This window comes from Cyprinodon tularosa, unplaced genomic scaffold, assembly GCF_016077235.1.
Source record: "Cyprinodon tularosa strain WSP-4 unplaced genomic scaffold, ASM1607723v1 ctg17, whole genome shotgun sequence".
NCBI lineage: Eukaryota > Metazoa > Chordata > Actinopteri > Cyprinodontiformes > Cyprinodontidae > Cyprinodon > Cyprinodon tularosa.
Genome location: NW_024038531.1, coordinates 3,124,266 through 3,148,626, shown reverse-complemented (window position 1 = coordinate 3,148,626; position 24,361 = coordinate 3,124,266). Strand labels below are relative to the sequence as shown.

The following is a 24,361-nucleotide window of genomic DNA, read 5'->3' as shown; positions in this document are numbered from 1 at the left end:
GATATCTTCCTTAAATCAAGCCTTATTATTTTTAATTGCAAATGCGAGTGAAGGGAATGAAATCTATACTCAAACACATGCTCTTTTTTTTTTACTATTTGCACCAATTTATTTTTAGTCACAAATGTAAGTCAAACGCATTTGATAAATTAAGTCAAAAATAAGACGGTTGTACAGTGATTCTAAGCAGACAAAAAAAATATTTTTAAATAGATAAAATTGGCAACATTAAGCTTTGGGAATGGTCTTTCAAAATGTTCCAAATTTATCTGTATTGAAAATGTATGGACTGTGGTAAAAAGCAAAGTCCACAGCAGGAACCCAACCAATTAAGATAACCTTGACCAGTCCATCTAAAGATGGGCGTCAAACATCCAGCCAGAGTTATAGTAGAAGATTATTCATATCTAAAGAAAGTCTGTGTTTAAATTCCACAATATTTTCAGACTTCTCCCAAGAACTCTGCTAATTTTTAATTTAGATCAATTAGATATGTAAAAATACCAGCATCAATCAACCACATTAATATTGACATTGCACCAACACACATTAGCGTATGAACATTTTTTAACTACAAAAGATTCTCCTTTACCTGAAGTCTATTATGCAAACACATCCTCTCACTGGTCAATATCAATATGTTTTTACTGCTTGACCTGTGAAATATTCCTGTCGGTGATGCTGCTAATGAAATTACACAGTGCACACATCATTGCTGATCAGTCATCCATACCCTTATTTCTTTGGGGGAGACAGCCTTTCATAAAAAGGATATTTTATGGACGGTATTACATTTCACACTGTTGATCTGTCTTGTACTTGGAGGCGGTGACAGCTCTCAATGAGGTTCTTGATTACAAAGGTAATGAGCTCCACCGTAGTGCTAAAGTGTAATGAATGGGTGACGTTTTCACATCTTGTGATACTGACCTCAAAGACGCTATATTCTTAGCTCATTGGAGATCTCAGAAGTTGAACATGCTACCTTAAATACTAAGGAAGAAACTGGATCACCTTAGACACCTTTTAAAACCTTAATCCCAGCTTTGACAAGGAATTAATATACATTTTTTCCAGCTATGCACGGACTGAGATATATATATTCAAAACAAATATTCCTGAAAAGAAAATTCTTAAGTGTTCAGTCGTTAGACATAATTAGCATTTGTGGGGACAGCACCCCTTCCTGCTCAAAGTTAAATATGTTCTTTTGATAAAAAGTTTTCACAGTTAAATAATCACCATAAGAAGATGCCAGACTAACATCCTGAAGAGTTTTTTTAGTACCCATCCCAGATAAGATTTAAACAGATATAATTTGGTTGTTAATGTGTGCATAAAAATATTTAATATATTCAGAACGTAGAAGTACTTGTCTGTCTAAAGACAAGTTGAATATACAATCTACAAACAATCTATAGAAATTTTTATTCTTATGTCCTGCATTGGATTTAAGTCCACAGCAAATTATAAATCATCCCTGAAACAGTGTCCTTCTAATAGAAATACCCCAATCAAAATGTCAAAACTAACTCTAATAAACATGCCACAGGCATGCTTTTCTGTCCTTGCCTCACCTTTGAGAGCCAGACTCGTAAGATTTTCCCAGTAATTGATGTCAGCATTTTAATGAGACTCTTGTCCTATGAAGCCTCTAAACTTAGTATATGTCAAGTCCTTCTAAGGAGGAGCCATAAACACTAGTTTCCCTGTGTGTGAACAGTAAAGCAGGGGGATCAGGGTGCAAAAACACATGCAGATTAATGTCAGGTTCACAAGGCAAAGCATTGTTTCTCCCCATTAAGCACTGCAAACACCTACTGGCCGATTCTAGGTTTATACACTAATGAGGAAAAAGGTTTTGTAAAAGATCCAAGTCATTCGGAGAGCAGTGATGAGACTACATGAGGCAAATACAGAGCAAATGAACCACAAAGCACCATATCAGCACAGCAGGAAAAGAATTAGGCTATTTCTGCCACTTTCTGCTTCATTACTGTATTTATTGTTCTCATGGCAGGTCAGAGGAAGGCATACTCATTTTGTCCAGTGAGAAGAGAAATTTAACCTCAATATTTAGAAGACCTAGATTTAAAAAGCAATCATATTCATTTCATTATCGTTCAGCTATTTTCCACAGTAACTCTCAGAGCCATTCTGGTAATACTACCCAGAAAAAATGCTTCTTATTCTATGGAAGTGTGTTTATGGATGCATTAGAAAGATAAATACCACAATATAAGATGCCCTAGAGTCTGAATTGGTTTCCTGTGAGCTCATTCTGGTCAGAAGGTTGCTTATCGTACTGAAGCTCAACTCCAAATAAAGATAATACCTGCAGTTCTCTGCTGTTAGTCCTTAGTTAAACAGGAAAATCCCAACAGATGTGTACACAACGAGCCACTCTAAGGTTTGGTGTCAGTCAGATGGTAACATATGTTTTTTTGGATGTTTCCATTTATTCTGTTTGTAGTTTAGTATGAAGGACCAACTCTGCCATATTTAAAAATAAATACAGAAATAAATAAATGCTCAATAAATGTAATTACTTATATTTTTAAGTATTTATTTATGTGCATGTTATTATATTTTTGTCTGTTTTATTCTTCCTTTGTATTTTTTTACCTTAGTTATTTCTTCGCCGCTGTTTATTTCTCTCTGCCTTTTTACATTTCTCTATGCCCTTTTTACATTTCTCTATGCCCTTTTTACATTTTTCTATGACCTTTTTACATTTCTGTACGCATTTCTATCTCATTATGCAAATGAGGAGGGGGTGTGTCCTAGAGAGTCAACTTCTGCTCATTGGTTGGCTTGGCTGTCCATCTTCTTAACTCACAGAGCTCAGAGTACTAAGTTAAATGTTCTCTTTTCTGTTGCTGTTGTTCAATAAAAGTACGTTTTAAGATCATTTGAGGCGAGAATATTATACTTTTAAGCATCACCATATGGCCCATTCACAGATTGAATGCGTAATTTAAAAGAAAATGTGACGAACTTGAGAGGACCGTGGCACCAGCGGAGCTCCGAAGCTGACGGCAGCCAGGTCCGACCACAGCCCATCTGCAGCGGCCCTCTCTCGGCATAACCGTGTGTGAATCGTGTTGGTTAGCATTTTACTACATCGGTCGAATCTACAGGAGGAGAGTCTGATGTCGAGTCTGAAGTCATTAGAACTTGAGTAGGGACTTTGCCAAACTTTGCCAAATACAACAAAAAATCGCCATCATAGCCTGGCTATAGACCTGGCTGCCGTCAGCTTCGGAGCTCCGCTGGTTGCCACGGTCCTCTCAAGTTCGTCACATTTTCTTTTAAATTACGCATTAAATCTGTGAATGGGCCATATGGTGATGCTTAAAAGTATAAGGTTCTCGCCTCAAATGATCTTAAAACATACTTTTATTGAACAACAGCAACAGAAAAGAGAACATTTAACTTAGTACTCTGAGCTCTGTGAGTTAAGAAGATGGACAGCCAAGCCAACCAATGAGCAGAAGTTGACTCTCTAGGACACACCCCCTCCTCATTTGCATAATGAGATAGAAATGCATAGAGAAATGTAAAAAGGGCAGAGAGAAATAAACTGCGGCGAAGAAATAACTAAGGTAAAAAAATACAAAGGAAGAATAAAACAGACAAAAATATAATAACATGCACATAAATAAATACTTAAAAATATAAGTTATTAAAAAATAAAGTTGAAGATTATAAAGGACAGAAAAATAAATAAGGTAAATATTACAAAGACAAATAAATAAAGAAGCTAATTAAGAGTTATATACATTTATGTCTCTCTTTTTTGTTGGCAATAATTGTATGCTTATACATTTATTGAGCATTTATTTATTTCTGTATTTATTTTTAAATATGGCAGAGTTGGTCCTTCATAGTTTAGATCATCAGTGGAAAAAAAAGGCTAAGAAAATTCTTGTTTAAATAAAGCTGGAATTGTTTTTCTATATTTTTTTCCAATCAAAAATGGAAATGATAAAAGGAAACTTAAACCTTTTGCGGGTCATATTTTTATTTTTCTTCCAATTTTATAGTTCAAGAGAAATGAAATGTAAAATATGTCTTTGAAAAGATTTTGTGAAGTACTTTGCTCTTTTCTTGTTTGTTTTTCTTTTCTCCATAAGATGCAGAAACCATTTTATGTAGACATGGTTCTTCAAAAGCCCATGATTGTCATTCATTACTATGAATGATAATGGCTTTCAGATTTTTAAATCATCTGTGCACATTAAAAATAAAGCCATTTTACTGGAAGTTTAGAAAAATCAGATTTTATGCTCAGTGCCCCTAAGATGATAACCTTTCAAGTTAGACTACTTACAAACAAGAACAAAAAAGAAATGGCTATTAATGTGCTAAAGCGCATTTATTCTTCTTCCAACAAGTGGTTTTGAACTAACACGATTTATATTCTTAAAAGATCTAATGCAAAACTTACTGTTCTTTGAGCAAAAAAGTAAATATTCCAAAATGTTTGGAGAAATTCATTTGCAGTGATTCAATCTACATTTTAGCTTTCTTTCCCAATACTGCCTGATGTAGCTTGATGTTTCACAGGATGTGGTCAAGAAGCGCTCTGCACCACTCAGCCAGGAAGCTAATGAATGCACTAAATAATTGATGCAAAACTAAAATATCTGGTTAAAAGTACAAAGCAAAACCAACCACTCTGTAACAAAACAAGCACAAAGCAGAGACAATACTCACAGACAAATATAAGAACATTAAACAAGGTATATTTGTAGAATATATGATGAGGAGCTGTAGAGAGAGGAGAGCAGAAACATAACTGAAATGCTTAAAAACTTATCCAGATTTCAGCATAACGAGGGATTTTTTACATTTTTTAAAGCTACCTCAACGAAGCTGTGCTTTGTATAGTTTTGAAATTTTACCAGTTTAATTATGGATTTATTCATGTATTATTCCAATGAAGAGTAAGCAATAAAGTCAGTGTTCATCAAATGATTATACCTGATGATTTGCTCAATTACCTGATGTTATTCACTCACTTACGTGTGGATCAGCCGTTTGTCTTCACTTGTCAATGTCAGTAACTTGGATTATAATTTCAAGCAGTTATTAATCATCAACCACAAGGAAATATTGTATCTGTCTATTCAGTTTGTTAACTCAAAAGGAAGCAGATTTAGCTGTTAGAGGCTTAAACTGTCATAAAATAATCCCAGACAACCAAAAATTAGCAAGGATGTACTTTTTTTGAACCTAATAAACTATGTAAGAACTGAAAACTGCTAATATAAACACAGGATACAAGAAATAACATGTGAAAGTGAAGAGAAATCAGTTCATCCTTGAGGTAGAGTTCTGGATCAAAAAATGTCGGATCACACCATAACGCATTCATAAACTTTGCACAATATGGTAGACCAACAGACGCACGTGTGACTCTCAATGTGACTGACTTGGTGAACTAAATTGAACCACTTTAACAAGAGACTTACAAAAAACACAACAAAAAACGGAAAAAAGCGAAAATAAAGCCGGGCATACACTGTACGATTTTTTTTTTGCCCTTTTCTGGCCGATTCTCCAGTCCTGCGAGAATTTTACAATCGGGCCAAGTTTTAGCGTCCTCGTGTGTCCTGTGTCGTGTAATATACAGGGGGTAACGAGGGGCGATTAGGCTGTCACGACCACCTCCTGATCAGGAATCGTAAGGTTGGGGAGAAAATCAAACATGTTTGAAATTAAGTCGGCCATCGTAAGATGTTTGTCGCAAATCCTGCTGTTGAAGCAGAGCTACGAGCGTCTACGAGCCGATTTACCAAAACCTCGAGCATTGTACATGCACAAACAAGGGAGTTTTTCTTCTTCTTCCAGATTAAGGAGTCCGACCAGCGCCATCTCTCTGCACTAAGTCTGATGGGTGGTTTTTGGACGTACAGTGTGAGGAGGTAGATTGCATCAGAGCGTCAGGCTCCACAGTGTGAAAACATGAATCGTGAGCTGTGAACTTTTAAACCCTGCGGTTTCTTCGTATAGTTTGAGCTGTTGCTGCGTGCAACAATTGAAAATATCACACAGTGTATGCCCATCTTAATACACAGCAAGACCGAATTTAATAAAAAGTTTTCACATTAAGACACGTAAATTAATATTCGTTATATCTCAATCACACAAAAAAACATGTCGGCAAAACAGTTTCAAGGAGTTACTCTTGCTCAGAGAAAATTACCAGTTAAAGAGTAATTTGAAGGGATTGTGTACTGTTTCATTGTCACTGTTTTCGGAGGAACCTGTGGTCTGGTTGTGCGCTTCAGGTACAGTAGCGCTTCCAGTCCGTCACAGCAACTCGGAAGAACCCAGAATCTGTCCAGCAGGTGTTTTTAGAATCTTTAATTTTTATCATTCACATTCAAACTGAGCTTGGAGGAGGCACTGTTAGATTGCGGCAGCAGCAGCTCAGCTCGGGCACCAGTTCACCAGCAAAAAGGGGCAGAACAGCAGTTTGGGGGTCAAGACAAAATCAGTGGCTATTTCAGTTGCTCTACAGAGGAAGGTTAAAATAAGTCTTAAAAATGGCCGTTATCAGTAAAAGGGATGCTGGGTCTATAGCTTAAGGCTTCTTAAGCCAGGCTTACACTGTGCGATTTTTTTCAGTCGTTGTAAGCAGTTACAGCTCACACTGTACGAGGAAACCTTGCGGTTTCCTCGTACAGTGTGAGTTCACAGGTCACAATTTATGTTCTCACACTGTGCGGCCCAATGCTCTGATGCAATCTACCTGCTCACACTGTACGTCTAAAAATCACGTCGGACTCATCACGTCAGTGAGATGGCGCTACTCGGATTGGTCTATCCGGAAGCCAAAGGAATAGAAGAGGAATATGAAGCTCACTAGTGTGAGAGGCAGTGCCTTGGGAATTTGTGCAATTTTGTGTGCTTAAAGCTTTAAGAAGAAAAAGCAACAACGTATTTGAATAAAGACATGGCTGAGCAAACGTGGCTACTACGGTGTGTCAATTTAACAGAAAGAACTCCATTTCACTCGCAGCCCCTCCATGCTTCTGTGTTTTCATTTGAGAGGAAGAAGAAGAACTCTTGTTTGTGCATGCCCACTGCAACCTCACAATTTCGAATCGATTTCTGCCAGAAAAGGGCAAAAAATCTCAGTGTAAGTCCGGCTTTAGGAGAGAACAATGCAGCCACATTAACAACCAAGTTGTACCCCAGCTGTGGAGTTTTCAACATGTGGAGCATGATGCCCAACTGGAATTTTTGGGTCTCTCCTTTTACCACCGATTTCTGAGGAAATAGTTTTCTGTCAAAGTTATCTCCGGTAGATCAAAACTGAATTTATAATTTTTGGACTAAATGAAGTGTGTTTACATTTTAACACACAGCTTCTATTAATACAGCTAGAAAGCACCAATGGTGCTAGAATCAAAGGCATATAAATACAGTAAAAAAAGTCATCGTTTTTTCACCTTAGGAAGGGTTTCTTAACCCTGATCCTCAAGGCCAACTGTCCTCCATGTTTTCTGTTTTTCTCTGCCTCCACACACCTGACCTGAATAAAAAGATGATTAACAGAATTTTTGCAGAATTTGATGGCTGTTGATGAGGCAATGCAATCATTTTAATCAGGTGTGCTTGAGTAGAGACCCATCTAAAACATGAAGGACAGTGGGCCATAAGGACCAAGGTTAAAAAACCCGGACCTAAAGAACATCTGCAGGATTAAAAGACAACTATATGAGCAGGTCCTCGAAATACCTATTCATGCATTCATCTTTAGTATAATTAATTACTGTACAGGTGTCTTCCAAGGTCTCGCTACAGAATCGATTAGACAGTCGCAGTTGTTCCAGAATGCTGCTGGCTGCATACTCACTAAAGCTAAGGAAATGGAGCACATCACCCCAGCTCTGATGTCCTCATAGTAGCTTCTTGTATCTCAGAGAAGGCTTAAAAATACTTATGTTAGTCTATAAATTGAAGGAATTAGCACCAAAACTTATCACAGGGTTGTTCTCAGTGTATTAACCACCCAGAACTTTCAGGTCTTCTGGTCCAATCTGCAAACCCAGAACCAAAAACGAAGAAGCCGGTTTTAGTTCTAATGCTCAACTAATCTGAAAAAAAAAAACTCTTAAAAAAGAAATCCTCAGTTTCTTAAATTGTTTTGACTGTCCTCTCTATACATTATAAGTTGATTTTTTTCTCCAACTTTCTTTTTTTTTCCCAATCATTGTATTTTTCATTTTTATAATTACCTTGCACCTTACTTTTCTGTGTTTTTCAATAGTTTATAGTACTTCAGTTATCTTGATACTAAAATATGCTTAAGCTTGCCTATCCTAGATGTTATGAAAAAAAACATAATACAAATTGTATTTTGTGCAGAATTCAGTTTTTATAGACTATATTAATACAAGGATATTACATTATTATTTATTTTTCGCTATATATTTTTCCAACACTGGACGCTGGAGGACACAGATTAAACCAACACTAAGTTACTTTTCAACCTTAAATATTTTCATATCTTTTGTGATTATACGTTGACTTACAGCTAGGTGAATGACACCTCTGTCATGGCCTGAGGGGGTCTATATCGATTTCCCTATTTCTCAGGCATTAAGCATCTTTGACAAGGGTGGCAGTAACCTTGCCACACACAAAAAAACTACAAATGTGCAGACTGCTTCATGGCGTACATCATTTACCCCTTTCACCATTCTTTATGAAGACAGAAGTCGATGCAACTGAATTTCCCTGAGAGACTGTATACTAGTGTAAAGGGTTTTTTCATTCAGGCATTCCAAAAAAGTAAAAAAAAAACAATCCAGTGGAATTGTTGTTGCAATGCAGGGATACGTGTGTTTACTGTGAAATGATCAAACAGGATTATATTTATTTGTTTCAAGGGTATAAACTCACCAGTAACTGATGTGCTGACGAGTCTAGTGTGGTGGAGGGGAGTGGCAAGTGCAGGGTGGTGGTGCAGTAATATGGTACAAAGCTAAAGTTAAACGTTTCTTGTTTTCAAAAACGTCATATGACATTCCAAAAAATCCACTGGACTTTGTTTCCAAGTTTGAAGACATTTTGCTTCCCATCTAAGGAAAAACCTACAATGCAGCAATTGTGTTTATTCCTTGCCGCTATCATTATAACCCTACCCTCTTACAGTGGAACAGAAGACCTCACCTTTTTTAGCCAGGCCAACAGTTCCAATTAAAAACCCCTCCCCCCTTTCAGAGACATGGACAGATATGGGGTATTTGTAGGCTAACAAAGAAGCCAAAAGACCCCCATTCCAAAGGGGCTGACCCGTTCGTCTGGAGCAATTTGCATGTTTTCTAAGTAAAAACAAGGCTTTGGTGGTCAACTCTATAAAGCCTGGAACTCAACACTATTTCTGACTTTTTGAATTGAAAAAACTTTCTGGAGGTCATATGACATTGTTGAAAACAAGAAATGTTTAACTTTAGCTTTGTACCGTATTACTGCACCGTCACCATGCCCTTCCCACTCCCCTCCACCACACCAGACTCATCAGCACATCAGTTACTGGTAAGTTTAGAGCCTTGAAACAATTAAATATAATGTTGTTTAATCATTTCACAGTAAACACTTATCCCTGCATTGCAACAACAATTCAAGTGGATTGTTTTTTTTTTACTTTTTTGGAATGACTAGGACCTGGATGACTTAGAATCTTCACCGTCATATGACATTGTTTCGCCATAATTAAATTCATTACCTCATCACTATTCATCTTTCACACAGCCACTGGAAACAGCAATTTGGTTCAATCCAATTGCAGGTAACCAGGGGATCAGAATTGTACTGCTCTATATGCACTGGTTCTCATGGGTAATGCTGTCTTCCTTCAGGCAAAATTATTAAAGCTTTTGTCCACAGGGAGTGCCAAAATTGACCAAAACTGAAAACTCTTTAGAACTGCTTTAAAGGCAATAAACTTGACAAAACAAGGGTTGACTCATTCTAAATTGTTGTTATAACCCAACGGATAACGTTTTGTAGGCTAAAACTTCTTAAATAGATTGGCGCTGAGAAATACCAATAACACAGATAATGCCCATTTAGCTGCATCTTCTTTTGTGACTATTGAAAAAATGTAATTGTATTAATAGCTGTCAAAGTTATTTAGTTTTCAGTAGTTAGTTTTAGTAATGGCATTTAAGTCAGATCACAGTGTAGCATGTTGCCTATGAAGACAGAGCAAAGCAGATTAGCAGAATCAGCAAACTGGAAATCAACCTTTCCAGGCACATCATGCTCCATCCTTCCTGAGGCATTAATGCCTCCCACAGTAAAGAAGGTGTGACATGATGTGTCTCTTACTGATGGTGCTGATGGATGGATGAAAATCAGGAGGACGGTTTGCATTGAGCAATTGTTACACATAAAATCCAAGTGCCACTTCCTGTCCCCGGTGTCCAATGTACTTCTGTGAAGGTTAAAGTAATGACAGCTGGAATGGCTCCCTTTTGCCTCTGATATATGCAAATACATCCTGTATAAAGTATACAATGAAACCTACTACCTATGGACTTAAACCTCTTTACATTTTGACAATGATAAAAAAAAAATGTAGCTAATCCTGGTTGGCAGTTAATCTAATTCTTCCTATGTTATCTATACATGAATGCTTGTATATTTGCAACACAATCAGTTTTCTTCACACGATGGTTCTAACTCTGGATATCATGTTATACCTTAAAAGTCAAAATCAGTGTTCATGGTCAAGATTGCATGAACTAACAAGGATTTTTTTCAAGCATTCATTAAATATAAAGTTTAGGACCAAGAAGGCCATATGTAGCACCACCTTGAATTTAAATGTAACCGATAAACTCAGAAGAGACATTTTGGAGACCCTTTACTTTGAATACTCGTCATAGATTTCTTATTGCTGTATCAATATTACGTAAAAAAGATAACAGCTCCTTATTGCTAGTAAACACAAAATGTCATTGTTTTTAACCCTAACCCAAAACAAGAATGTTAATGCAGATGGTAAAATAATCTAACTTGTTAATCATTAAAAATGTAATAATATGATAAGCTAATGGATACGATAAGGTCTGTTAGGTTCCTCACCAATACTGTCTGTATTTTTCTCATCAGAAAATGTTTCCAAACTGTTTATTTCCAGATAAACCACAAAAAAACCCGTTATTTGTAGAGTTATAGACTCCAGTCCTCTAAACTGACTAGTGTGCAATAACAGGTGTGGGAGGGGGGAGGTATGTGTCACAATATATCTTCAAACAGCCAGTGAAAACTGAGGTCTCGGAAAGCTTATACTAGAATGTTATAATCTTATAAAACAGATTAATGGCAAGTGTGATACAACAAAATATATATATATGTATATTTTTTTTTTTCACAGCTACAACTATTTCAAACCTTGGTAGGCTTTGATATTGACCTGTGCCCAAACCGGAGGAATTTGTTTGAATTAAAATCAGCATCTTAGGAAACTAATTAGAAAAGAGTTAATGTTAGAAAAAAAATTAACATTTGTTTTTGGTGTTTTAATTGTACACTAATTGACCAATGACAGTATGTTAACTTATTTTCAGTGGTGGAAAGTAACAAAGTACATTTACTAGATTACTGCACTTAAGTAATTTACTTGACTTACGGTACTTATAACTTTCTTTCCACTACTTTTCAAAGTCATATATTCTACTTTCTACTCCACTGCATTTCTAGGAAGCTGCTAGTTCCTTGTTCCTTTCGGCTCAGCTTAGCTTTGTAATCCACTGTTCCTGTTTTTACTTCTGGAAATGCAATTTCAACATTGCTGATAGCAGCCCTTGGGACTGAATTTGGAAACCACTGTTTTAGAGATTTGACATGATGTTGCACAGATGTCAGAAACTAGGAGAAGATATTATTAGTAGTTTATAAATGTTATTAAGGCCTTAGTTGTTGCTTTGGGGCCAAGTTGTTCAGAAGGATGAGTTACAGTTTTTTTGTGGTGTAAGATTCAACCTTAAACCCTATACCATAATTAAAGTTTGCAGGGATTCAAGACTCCTGTTGCCTTTCTGCTTTGTTTTTAAATATGAAATAATAAAATAGCTGTCATTTTTTGTGGCATTTTAATGCCGGCGTTCTTTACAGGTGATGTAGAATCTATAACAGGTGGTTCTACGCATCAATATATCAGGTGGTTTTTAAAAGTTAAAATGTTTTTTAAAATTATTCTGAAAATTATACAGAAATGTACTGATATTAGAAAGCTATTTTTGAACACCTAAGTACTTTTAAATGCATGTACTTCTTAATACTTAAGTGTTTTCAAAAGTGAGTACTTTAGTAACTTGAGTAGATTATTGACTAACTTTTACTCGTAGTTGAGTAAGATTTGACTAATATCAATACTTTCACTTAAGTACTACAGTTGAGTACTTCTTCCACCACTGCCTGTTTTCTAAATTAGATTGGAGTGTCAGCAATCATTGCTATGCCGATGTTTTCTGTATGATTTTGTTTCATCCGTAATTCTTCTGTGATAGGTCAAGAAAATATACATAGTGATAACTGATAAAACCACGTGATAGAAAGTAAGCACGTAATTTTATAACTAGAAAAATCAAGTTTCTATTTTATACTAGAACTAGCCTGAAAAAAAAAGTACTTTATTTTTATCATATAAGAAAACCTCTGGTAATTTATAGCATGAAGTAAGATTGCAAAAGCCTTCAGTGAGTTGCTTCTACTTAAAGAATACAATTAGCTTAAACTGCCAGAATATTAAAAGTGCTTCCATTGCATTTTTCCCCACAGGTCAAAGGTCATCCTCATATTAGAACCTTAATGCATGTCGCTAAAAACCCTGTTTGTTGCATTATTGCTGCTATAGCTCCCATATTCCTGATGCAGCTCCTGACAGCTGTGGAGCACCACAGCTGAGCGTCCTGGCCGGCCTCCAGATTGCTGCTTGATGTCTGCCTGATAGGAAGTTGATTGACTGACTAGCAGGACCTCCTGAGAGGCCTTTGAGTCAAGCCTCTGACTGACGGGTCAATCAGCCACCCAGGACCCCTACTGTGGTTATCAATTATTAACCGTATGAGGGGAAAAAAAACACTCGTCTGATTCCTGTTGTGACATGTCATGACCTTTGCGGACTCTCCAGGGGCCGTCATGTTCTGCCTTTCTAACTCGCTAATATCGTAGCCATCTCTCAGTTCAAATGACACTGAATTATCTTTAGGATACCATTATTACCTGATGATGGATGCTGACATTTAAAGAAAGTTTCCTTTTGGACCAGAGTCGTACTTAGGTGCCATTTCTTTATCTAATATGTCATATGTGTCAGTTGACAGAAAAATGTTGTAATTTGTGGACTCTCTGACACAAAGTGCCTTTCTCTTTCAGCTCATAGTTGGGATCATCCAGGCAGCAGAGCTCCCTGCTATGGATATGGGAGGCACATCCGACCCTTATGTTAAGGTCTACCTTCTACCCGACAAGAAGAAGAAATTCGAGACCAAGGTCCACAGGAAGACCCTAAACCCCGTCTTCAATGAGCAGTTCACCTTCAAGGTACCTCTCGCATTAATCCTTTGAGCTTTGCTGAGTGCTCAAAATCGTTTCCACAGTTTTGTAGCAGGAAATCTTTCACTTCTGTTGACAATCCGATTTGCATGCAGCCATGAAACCTGGGAGGGTGTGCAGACAGCAACCAGCTGGTGCATTAACAAGCTCCTGACAGAATATCTCTCACACACACTAACAGTCAGGCTCAGTATGATTGGGATTAACACAGGCAGATGCACAGCTTTGCCCCTGCCTCGCCACAGTCATAATGGATGCATAGCTACTGCTTAGCGGTGGAGAAAGTTTTGTTATTTGCTCAACTGTGGAGAGCTCAGGTGTTTGATGTACGTTAACCATAATGCAATGTGATATTCATGTAAATGCATAACTGTGTGTTTGCTTTTCTTAAATACATATTTATAAATCTGAAATGAATCATGGAAAAAGCACATATGGCAGCTATACCTTTATGAATACTTGTAAAGGACAAGAAAGTGTCCATTTCTAACCTGGTTAATATCTCTGTTCATCAGACTTGGATCAAAAAGCTAAATCCAAAAACATCTAAATCTCATCAGTACACTTTTAAAATAGACACAAAAGAAAAGGTCCAGTTTGACTTGTATTGAAGGTCTTTCTAAGATTTTGTTCTGACCTTGGTTGATTTTTCAATCTTTTTCAGTGCAATACAGTAAAAGACAAATAACAAAACCCTTTAACTCTGACATGTGATTTATTTGTGCAAGACAGGCTCTGACAATCACCAGTTCAGGCAGTTTTCAAAGCTCTCAATACAGAAACTTGGCAAAGAACCATTTTAAATTTCATGGTGCACCTTTCTTTCTAACACTGAAATGTCATTGGACATCTATTTAATGGCTTTTTGAGGTTAGTTAGCCAAGTTATGGTCTTTATTCAATACAGAACATTTAGTTTTTCCACATAAAAATGTGTTATCAGTCATAAACAAAGATGTTTGATGTAAGGATAGATGAGGCTGTCTGATCATCCTTAGCATCCGCTAGACCACTTTTAGTAATTAGTAGAGCCTTTACGTAGACATCTCTACGCCTTTCGATTTTTAAATGTCATATACATTGCTTTGGCAGATTTTTCAATCTCATTCATTTTATTTAAATCAATTCACAACAGATATCCTCTAAAGGCACATTAGAGAGACAATTCAACTGAGATACAGTCCAATTGGTTAAAAGTTTTCTAAGGAAACCCAGCAGGCTTCGTCGACTCTTTGACTTTGCCAGATTCATACCTCCTAGATGAGCATTTAGAGACATTCTACATTTGCTTGCATTGTGTTGTTCCTCACACCAAGCATGCTTGCTGTGAGAGTGGGGAGAAAAAACTCAATTTTAAGAGAAAGAAACCTTCAGCAAAACCAGGCTCAGTGTGAGCGGCCTTCTGATGAGGCTGACAGGGGATTCAAGGAGACAGAAGCAGACATACAAAAAGAACATAGAAAGACTGATCTTTGAAAGCTTTCTATTTTATAAAAGGTGAATTTGCTCTATAGATGGCTCTGTCTAGTAAAGAAACACTTAAACCATTTCACACCCCTTATAGTGTTTTAACAGCAACAAGAGTTATTTTAGTTATTATAGGCACTTGCTGAATAGAGGGTCAATGCATCTCTCAGACTAGGTCAGCTCCCTAATAGATTTTCAAAAAATAAAACATGACTTTCAGGTATTCTTCCTACATTTTAAATGTGTTTTCTTGGTCTAAGACAAACTTTTTAGACTATTACGATTATTAGCTTCAAAAACTGTTGTAAAGAGAGTTTAAAAAATATTTAACAGACCTTAGGAAACCATAGAGCTGTTGATATAGACTTTTTAGAAAGATAACTTAGAAATATGTAGATCATACATAAGTCTATCTCCTTGGAAGCTCTATGTATTAAAAAAAAATATCTCAAATCTTATAAATAACAAAATAACCTGTAATGAAAACCAATATTTGTAATTTATATTGACTACTTTTTAAACTGACTCATAGATAACTTTTCTGTATTTCAAACAAAACTACAATAAAATCAACAAAAACAAAGCAGATGGCAAGAAAGCTCCTAAAATAATCAGACTACCAGGGGTATTGGCAAAGATATGACTGAATAAGAAAACTGAATCATAAAAATAATAAAAAAAGAAAATTAAGCCATATGAAAGGAGGAAACTCAGCATCTGTCAGGATTTCCATGAGTCCAAAAAAGATCCTAGGAGGTAATGGCTGAACCATCACAGCTGCTGTGATTATTTTAGGACACTGGAGATTTAGCTTTTCCACGTGTTCAAAAATATGTTGGCAACTGATGTCAACCCGATCACACAATGACAGACATTTTAATTTTGATACATTATTTTTAAATAATCTCCAAACCTGCCAAGAATGGATTTCAACTTTATTATACTATGAACTTATCTCTAACAGAGAACAGGATCTGCTGTTTAGATTGAATTACTTCCTTCTTGAAAGTTTTTCGGGCTGCTCATTTGTCAGATTTTTCTAAATCGGACCAACATTAACCAAATAATTAAGTGCATAAGTCTTCAGACTAGAAACAATTATCACGCCTCTAAATGCCCCTTTATCAGTCCAGGACACAAGATGACATTAAAACGTAGCCAGAATGAGGTTGGCGTGTAGAGTCTTGGAGAAGTTTTCTCAAGGAAAACAAGCTACACATATGAACTAATCCCTGATGGACTCTCTTAAAACTAGGGCTGAACAATTTTTGGAAAATAATCTAATTGTTTTTTTGTTTTTTTTATCTTATTATTGCGATTTAATGCAATAATGTGTTTTTAAACAAATACAAGCAATAAATCAGTCTGTTTCATAATAATCATTCGATTTCTTTAAAACACAGATTAAGCTTTACCTCATTAACATCTTTTTATGTTTTAATGAAACATGAAGATATAGATATATGGACTGCACTCCTTAAATAGTACCAGATTTTAACAGACCAGTCTTTAAATAATCAAATTAAGATATGAAAATAGTATTCACTGATCTCCAATTAGTGGCATCACACACTAAAGAGCAGGAAAATTTTAAGTTTAAAATGTCTCCTTTCAACCAGTTGAAAGTTTTATAGGTATATCAAACTCTGAAATTAACACAAAATTAACAAATGTATGAACTTTTTAAATCCTAAGAAGAAATTTTTTTTAACAGTTATGTAAATCATATATTAACTCAACTTAATGCACAGTTAAAATCTGGTATGGCTCATCCGTACGGCTTGACCGCAAATCAGTAGTTGTTGCAAAAAACTCCTGTTTTTAGCTCCGCTGAAAATCTGTTTCTGCATTTTTTGTGTTGCTCAGGTATGGCCTCTTGGCTAAAATATGTGCATTAGTGCATTAAACACCTCTTATACATCAGGCTTACCAAAGCTGTAAACCCAGGCTTGGTCATTATACTAATTGGCATCAGGTCTTTCTCTATAAACTTGAGTTATTACCTGAGTTATTTCATTGTTATGTTTCGAATTATGTTCATAAGGAGTAAGACTTTCAGACAGTTCGGTCAGTGATCCCTGTCACCTGGTTCTTTACATTCTTGACGTAGGGGCACTGTTGGCATTCTAGCCATGCAACTATCATACATGGCTTTGTGTTTTTTTTAAGCGATAAAGGTTTGTTGTTTTGCATTGTAAGGCAGTAGCAAGGCATTGTCATGGCAGCATTGTCTTTTTTAAACCCAAAATAATTCCATATAATTGACGTACTGCTTCTCTTTGGCACGAGACCTTCAGTTGTGTCAGTTTTTGTCCAGCCAACAGGTTATTCGCTGATGAATACTGACTTTTCTTCCTTGCTCCTTTGCTAGCAAGTCATCCCCAATCACTGGACCCATCAAATCGTGGCCTTTGCAGTTAGACAATCTTGCTTTATCATATTACAACATTATTGCAAATGCAATTAATTGTTCCTCCCTACTTTGCACTGCTGTTCAAATGGCAACTATATCTAGAAAGCTTTTTGAGTGAGGTCTGGGCATTATGTTTGAGGATGCTGAGGAGAAACATCTTATATACCTGTAGAAATGCAACTAAAATAGCTCTAAAGAAGTAGTAATTTACCTTCACACTGAAAAATAAAGTATCTTGAAATTTGCCCCAATTATTTACATTTGAACTTTAAGGGAAGATCTTGAGTTGGTCCTAATCCAGCGTAAAGGGAGCTGCATAAGTAGTAAACCTATGCATAGTTTTTATCACTTTTTCAGCACTGTAGAAATGGCAACTTCCAAACTGGTAGTTGGTGTTAACTGGTTCTTGGAAGTTAATTTGATTTAAAGCATTGATTTAATAAGTGTATTTTCCCCCCCAGGTACCCTACGTAGAGCTTGGTGGAAAAACGCTGGTAATGACGGTCTACGACTTTGACCGCTTCTCCAAGCACGATGCCATTGGAGACATCAAGGTGCCCATGAACAAAGTGGACTTTAGCCGTGTAACAGAGGAGTGGAGAGATCTACAGAGCGCTGAGAAGGAGGAGGTGAGCCTTTACATCCATGTCATTACAGTCACATGCCAAAGCAATATACAAAAGGTACCGAAAAATAAAATTCTGAAATCCCTCTGCAGACGGTGTTTATTAGACTCTTAGATGTGAACATTTTCTACCTCTTGTTTTTATAATTAGGGTGTTTTTATGACACAAGTGATATTGTAGTCATGACATAGTGGAGCTTGTACCATAAGTACGTTGGCGTGGCTGAGGAAATCCATTTCTCCTCCAAATGCCACTTAATCATATGTCCACATTTCCTGTTCAATTAATAGAAGTGTGGGTTTCCAGGCTCCAGCTCGGGAGATTCAATTTTCATGGTAAATGTCATGGCATATAGCACATGCTGGCAACCTTATTTTTAGCATTACGGTGGGTTGATTTGAAGGTTAATTATCACACCATGGATGGTTGGTGGAGTTGTTGAGTTGAAGGTTATCCCTTGGCCTCTTTAAGCTGCATTGATACTTATTCCCTGCATCACAGTGACACTTTTTCTTTATCATTCTAAAATTTAGAACATCTACGTTTTTAATCAGTAAGACCAATTATTCTGTTTGTGTTTTACTACAGGTTTAATTTTTTTTTTTTGCATATTTCTGAGCTTGATATTTAAAGCTTCTATATGCATGCATTTGAGACAAAAATAGTTATCAAAATTAACTTCAAGCCCAGCTGGCTAGTTGTTTTTTGTTTGTTTTGTTTTTTTAGCAGAAGCATTAAGAGGACCTCTATTGACTATTTTAAAGGCTTCATTTATACTACCTTTTGCAGTCTCTAGTATTACAGCTGAATAAAAATTATATTTACTCTTTCAGAGATTTTATATCTGCGCCAGACAAGACTGTTAGATAGAAAACAATAAAACAGTCAAAGGATGAATTCTGCAGAGATTTTCATCAGTCTGATTCTGCATGAGGTAACGGAGCCTAATTAATCCCACATGAAAAGCTTCTGAAATATAACTAAGGTCAAAATACTGGATCAGTTTGTTGATTACTTAAAACATTTTCTAAAAAATGTATACTCTTCAAACATGTTTGACCCAGTGCGTGTGGGCAACTCCAGTATATGAATTATTTTTTTTATTTTAAAAAAGTCAAAAAAATGTTATTTATTTTTTTTTAGCAAAAACGTAAGTGCAAAAATTCTGATTTTTAGAAGCAGTTTAAAGCATAGAACACTTCAGAAATACACTTCGATCTGTAACAGAACTAAGTATAATAACTAAGTTTAGATACCCTGCTATTAAAGACAGAAAAACAGTTTCCAGTCAAATAAAATGAAACTAACAAAAGCAATAATAAAATTAAAAAAAATGGAAATCATGACATTGACTTTAATTTATGTATATATACAATAGAATATGAGCCGGTAAAACAATATCGCATAAAATAGTCTCAATAAAAGCAGTCTGATATTGTTACTAAGCTATATGATAATATATAAAGATGAGTAATTAAAACAACAAAGAATAGACTACATTAATCTTTAAAACAAACACACTGATGCTTTTAGAGATTTAAACTTGGTTTTTCTGCAGGTGAAGAACTGAAATAAACAGAGATAAGGTCTATGATGTGAGGGTAAATCACAGCTTAATGTTTGCTCATCTGAATAGTTTTTTTTTAATAATCTCTATTACAGCATCAATGACCCAAAATATATTGTATTTTGAGTTATTTCCCAGCCATTCTGAAAAAGCTTTGAACATTTAAGGATTTTATCATTTCCAGGTCCTATTAAAAACAGTAAGAATAATATTTTCTTCATTTTTGTTATCCATCTGTGTGTCATACATCTATTAATCAATTAATTTATCTGCCCAACTGTTCCATGCATCCTGAGTTTTTAGTAGTGTCTTTACTAAAAAAAAAAAAGAAGTGCAGCTAAAGTTATATCAGGTAGAATTTCACGGTAAATCTAAGTGTTGATGATTCATAAACTGGCTGAACAGGACAGATAACACTGACAGTTTAGAGCTGAAAAGGTGTGGATTTTATCTAATGATATATTGTGACCTTGTGAAAGCATTCTCATTTAACATGATTTTTCTACCTCCTCCCTCACAGCAAGAGAAGCTTGGCGATATTTGCTTCTCTCTGCGATACGTTCCCACTGCTGGGAAGCTGACGGTGGTCGTCCTCGAGGCCAAAAACCTGAAAAAAATGGACGTGGGTGGCTTGTCAGGTGAGGAGATGAAATCTTTTTGTACCCACTGACTTTTTTTTTTAGTGACGGGGCTTTTGTCTGTAATTACATGTGCCCAGCAGCACTCTTTTTCTCTCCCACAACATGATTGTTATTCCCTCTTTCTCTTAATACAAACACTGAATTTTACTTGACGTTTTCCCTTAGAAATCTACCAAAGTGATACATATTTAGCTTGTAATGGTTGTATTTATTTAAATGGTAAAAAAACGTCAAACATATTTCAGATTTGGTGTGACTCATCACTTCCCTTGTGTGATGGATAAGAGGTTTTGTATGTTTTTGGATTATTACCTTGGTGCTTTTGAAGCTTTTATGCACTGAAGCATTGCAAACCCTTCCCTAGTTCAAAAGTGGCAAAACAATCCTAAAGGCTGCCCTTTTCCAGACAATGTTATATTTTGGTCTTTATATTCACACAATTGTAGGCTTTTGTCATGTGTTTTCCACTCCTTCACTATATATACTACTCTAAAAACTAAAGGAAACACTCAAATAACACATCCTAGATCTGAATAAACGAAATATTCCTATTGAATATGTTGTTTTGTACAAAGTTGAATGTGTGGACAACAAAAAAATAAATAAAAAATGGAAATCAAATTTTTTAAGAAGGGGGGTCTGCATTTGGCATCACATACAAAGAAAAACACACAACAGGATAATCCAAATTTGAATGCTCAGTGTAGTGTGTGGCCTCCACATGCCTGTATGACCTCCCTACTACACCCAGGCATACTCCTGATGGTCTCCTGAGGGATCTCCTCCCATACCTGGACTGAAGGATCCGCCAACTCCCTAAAAGTCTGTGGTGCAACATGACATTGGAGGATGGATCCAGACAAGATGTCCCAGATGTGTTCAATCAGATTCAGGTCTGGGTAAAGAGCAGATTAGTGCATAGCTGCAATGCCATCATCGTGCAGGAACTGCTGAAGCACTCCAAGCCACTTGAGATCTAGCATTAGGAGGAACCCAGTGCCAACCGGAACCAGCATATGGTCTCACAAGGGGTCTGAGCATCTCATATTTGTACCTCATTACTGAGCCTCATTACTGAGCCCACACCATTACTGACCCACTGCCAAACTGGTCATGCTGAAGGATGTTGCAGGCAGCAGATCACTTTCCATGGTGTCTCGTCTGTCACATGTGCTGAGTGTGAACCTGCTTTCATCTGTGAAGAGCACAGGGCGTAAGTGGTGAATTTGCCAATCATGGCGTTATCTGGCAAATGCCAAGCATCCTGCATGGTGTTGGAATGTGAGAATAACCTCCATCTGGTGACGTCGGGCCCTCGTACTGTCCTTATGGAGTCCGTTTCTAACTCTTTGTGCAGACACATGTACATTTGTGCGCTCTGGCAGTGCTCCTCCTGTTCCTCATGGCACAAAGGCAGAGGTAGCGGTCCTGCTGCATAGTTTTTGCCTCCTACGGCGTTCTCAACATCTCCTAGTGTACTGGCTTGTCTCCTAGTAGCGCCTCTGGACACTACGCTGACAGGCAAATCAAACCTTCTTGCCACAGCTCACATTAATGTGTCATCCTGAATGAGCTGCACTACCTGTACCAGTTATATGTGTTGTAGAGTCCGTCTCATGCTACCACCAGGGTGAAAGCACCGCCAACATTAAAAATTGCAGGACCACTCCTTTATTGAGTGTGTCTTGCTAATTGCCAATAATTTCCACCTGTTGTCTATTCCATGCACAACAGCAAGTGCAAATTATTATCATTCAGTGTTACTACCTAAGTGGACAGTTTGATTTAATTGAGGTTACACAGTGTTGTTTACATGTTCCCTTTATTTTTTAGCAGTGTTTTTACTCAGCCATTTACAGTAATGTTCAAAACTGTGACTAAAGTGCATCAGCTATAATAGACCCCTTTGTGCCGCAGCATCAATGTTATTGTGCTGAAAAACAACACGAATGCTTTTTAGTGGAATTTCATTTAAAATCTAATATAAAATTTTTTACAGATTTCTTTAAAGATTCAATAAAAAGTGGGAACAGAAACTGCATTAAGATACAATAAATTGTTAAGGTTAATATGCTTAAGCTTTCTTTAATTGATGAATGCTAATCAATCCTATGGTCACATTTTGTAGGGTTACAATCGATGTCATGGAGTCTGTTCTCTGTCTTTCGTAGCTTTTGTAAGTTTCCATGATATTTACTATGCTTTTATAGTTTAATGTGCAGAAAAATATTTACCATCATGTGCTTATTTTCCCTAAAGTTTTAGTAACTGTCATTTTTGTATCAAAGTGGATCGTGATCTCAAATAAACTACTTTAGGTATATTTCTAAAACACCAATCGATCGCTCGTGTCACTTTAAGGCGCTTTGCAGGGTCAGTTCAATCAAGTCACACGGACTGGTTAAAAAAGTTCTTGCTTTGATTCCAGCTTCTAGTGCTCAAATGCATTTAAAGATCCCTTCTTGCATGTACTCTAAAAGCATGAAATCACACTGTAATCTGGCTGCTGCCCCTGTGACTTTTTCCTCAGGTTCATTTCAAATTCTCCATTGTGCACTTCCCTCTTGCTTCGACTCTTTCCACCACAATTACCATCCACCTGGGTCCACTTGCCTTCTGCTTGACAGGCCAGACTCGCTATAAGCCTAAACAAAGTGCAGTACTGTAACACAGAAAGCATTCAGAGCTCAGAGCTGCCTTTCATCCATGAAAACAGAGCGAGCAGCCATTTGGCTACGATGTGGATTAAAATAAAAATCCCCTGCTGCCATTTTATGATACCAGCATTAACTCTCACCTTTGCCATTTTTGCATTAGGTGATTGTAAATATTCACCACATGAAGAATCTAATAAAATTGAGTGAAATTCTCAAACATTTATAGTATAATTTTTTTTGTAATGTATATGTTCATCTCTCTGCATCTAGTTTGTTTTATTGCGATACAATCAAATCCACATATAAACTGCACCTTAATTAGAAGTTTTTTGCGCCCTCAATTAGGTTTTCTGACGAAAAAGAATTTGCCATAAGCGGGTAGCCGAGGGATGGAATAACGGGCAGGTCTTAACAACAATAATTAGCCTCCAAGCACAGTCAGAGCTTAAGAAGGAGGACGTGTAATTGATGGCCTGGGATCAGCCTTCTCCCCTTTTGTCATCCTGTTTACCATGCCTAATTATGGCTCACAGTGGAAGATGTGGGAATTATCATTAACCAATGTATAATCAGAAATAATTCTTTTGATTTGCTCCTCATGAAGCGGTCCGTGAACCTACCCTCATGCTGGGCCACCTAAAGAAAAGCTTTAAAACTTTGTTTTCAGAAGTTCTAGTTGACCTTTTTTGTCGCCGCGTCTTAACTGCCACGATGCTCAGGGCACCATGTTCTTTAGCTGTCGTCTTAAAATAATCCGGGCCTCATTACCGACAACTTACTCCTTTTTTCACTGTCGCAGGCTGCACCGTTTCAAGCTAAAATACATAGCTATTATGTTGCCTCGTAGGCAATCAGATTTCTCTGAATTGTTTAACTCCAGGGGGTAATTTTTTTGTCCAACAGCCAAGAAAGTGACTTATTAGCTCTCATAACCTCAAACTATTTCAGCCTCCTACGGATGTCAGTCTTTATTGTGAGGTTTATCTAATAGCAGTCCAAAACAGAATATATATGGGTTTTTTTTTTTAAGATAATGCACTCTTATATTGGTAGTAAGGACATCCGATATTACCCAGAGGTTGAGTGAAAGGATAACTTCCTGAGACTGTTTTGTTTTCCTCCTTTTGTATTTTTTTGGAGAGCTGTTAGGCAGCATATAACCAAGTAATGACCTGCAGAAACGGGGCTATCAAAGCACTAAGGTGCTGTTTGGACGTTAATGAAGCTGCACTGCCTTGACCCAAGGCGATATCTCAGTATCAAACCTTTCAGCTGGAAGGTTTATTTGTCTTATGCTGCTGCCTGGTCCCACAAGGAGACTTCCAAGTTTCTATGTAAGCCAGCGGGCTTAAGGGATCATTAGGTCAATGTAAAAGCAATTTAAAAGTGATTAAGGAAGACAAAATT

General features: G+C 36.7%; 1 protein-coding gene across 3 annotated transcripts in view; it reads left to right on the top strand.

Annotated features, from left to right (window-relative positions):
* Positions 1-24,361, top strand: part of syt1a (synaptotagmin Ia) — a 251,779-nt gene that overhangs the window by 209,028 nt on the left and 18,390 nt on the right. For all 3 annotated transcript variants that reach the window (XM_038281327.1, XM_038281328.1, XM_038281326.1), the window contains 3 exons: positions 13,405-13,572; positions 17,925-18,092; positions 20,177-20,294. In XM_038281327.1, the coding sequence (XP_038137255.1) occupies positions 13,405-13,572; positions 17,925-18,092; positions 20,177-20,294 (454 nt within the window). The remainder of the gene's footprint in view (positions 1-13,404; positions 13,573-17,924; positions 18,093-20,176; positions 20,295-24,361) is intronic.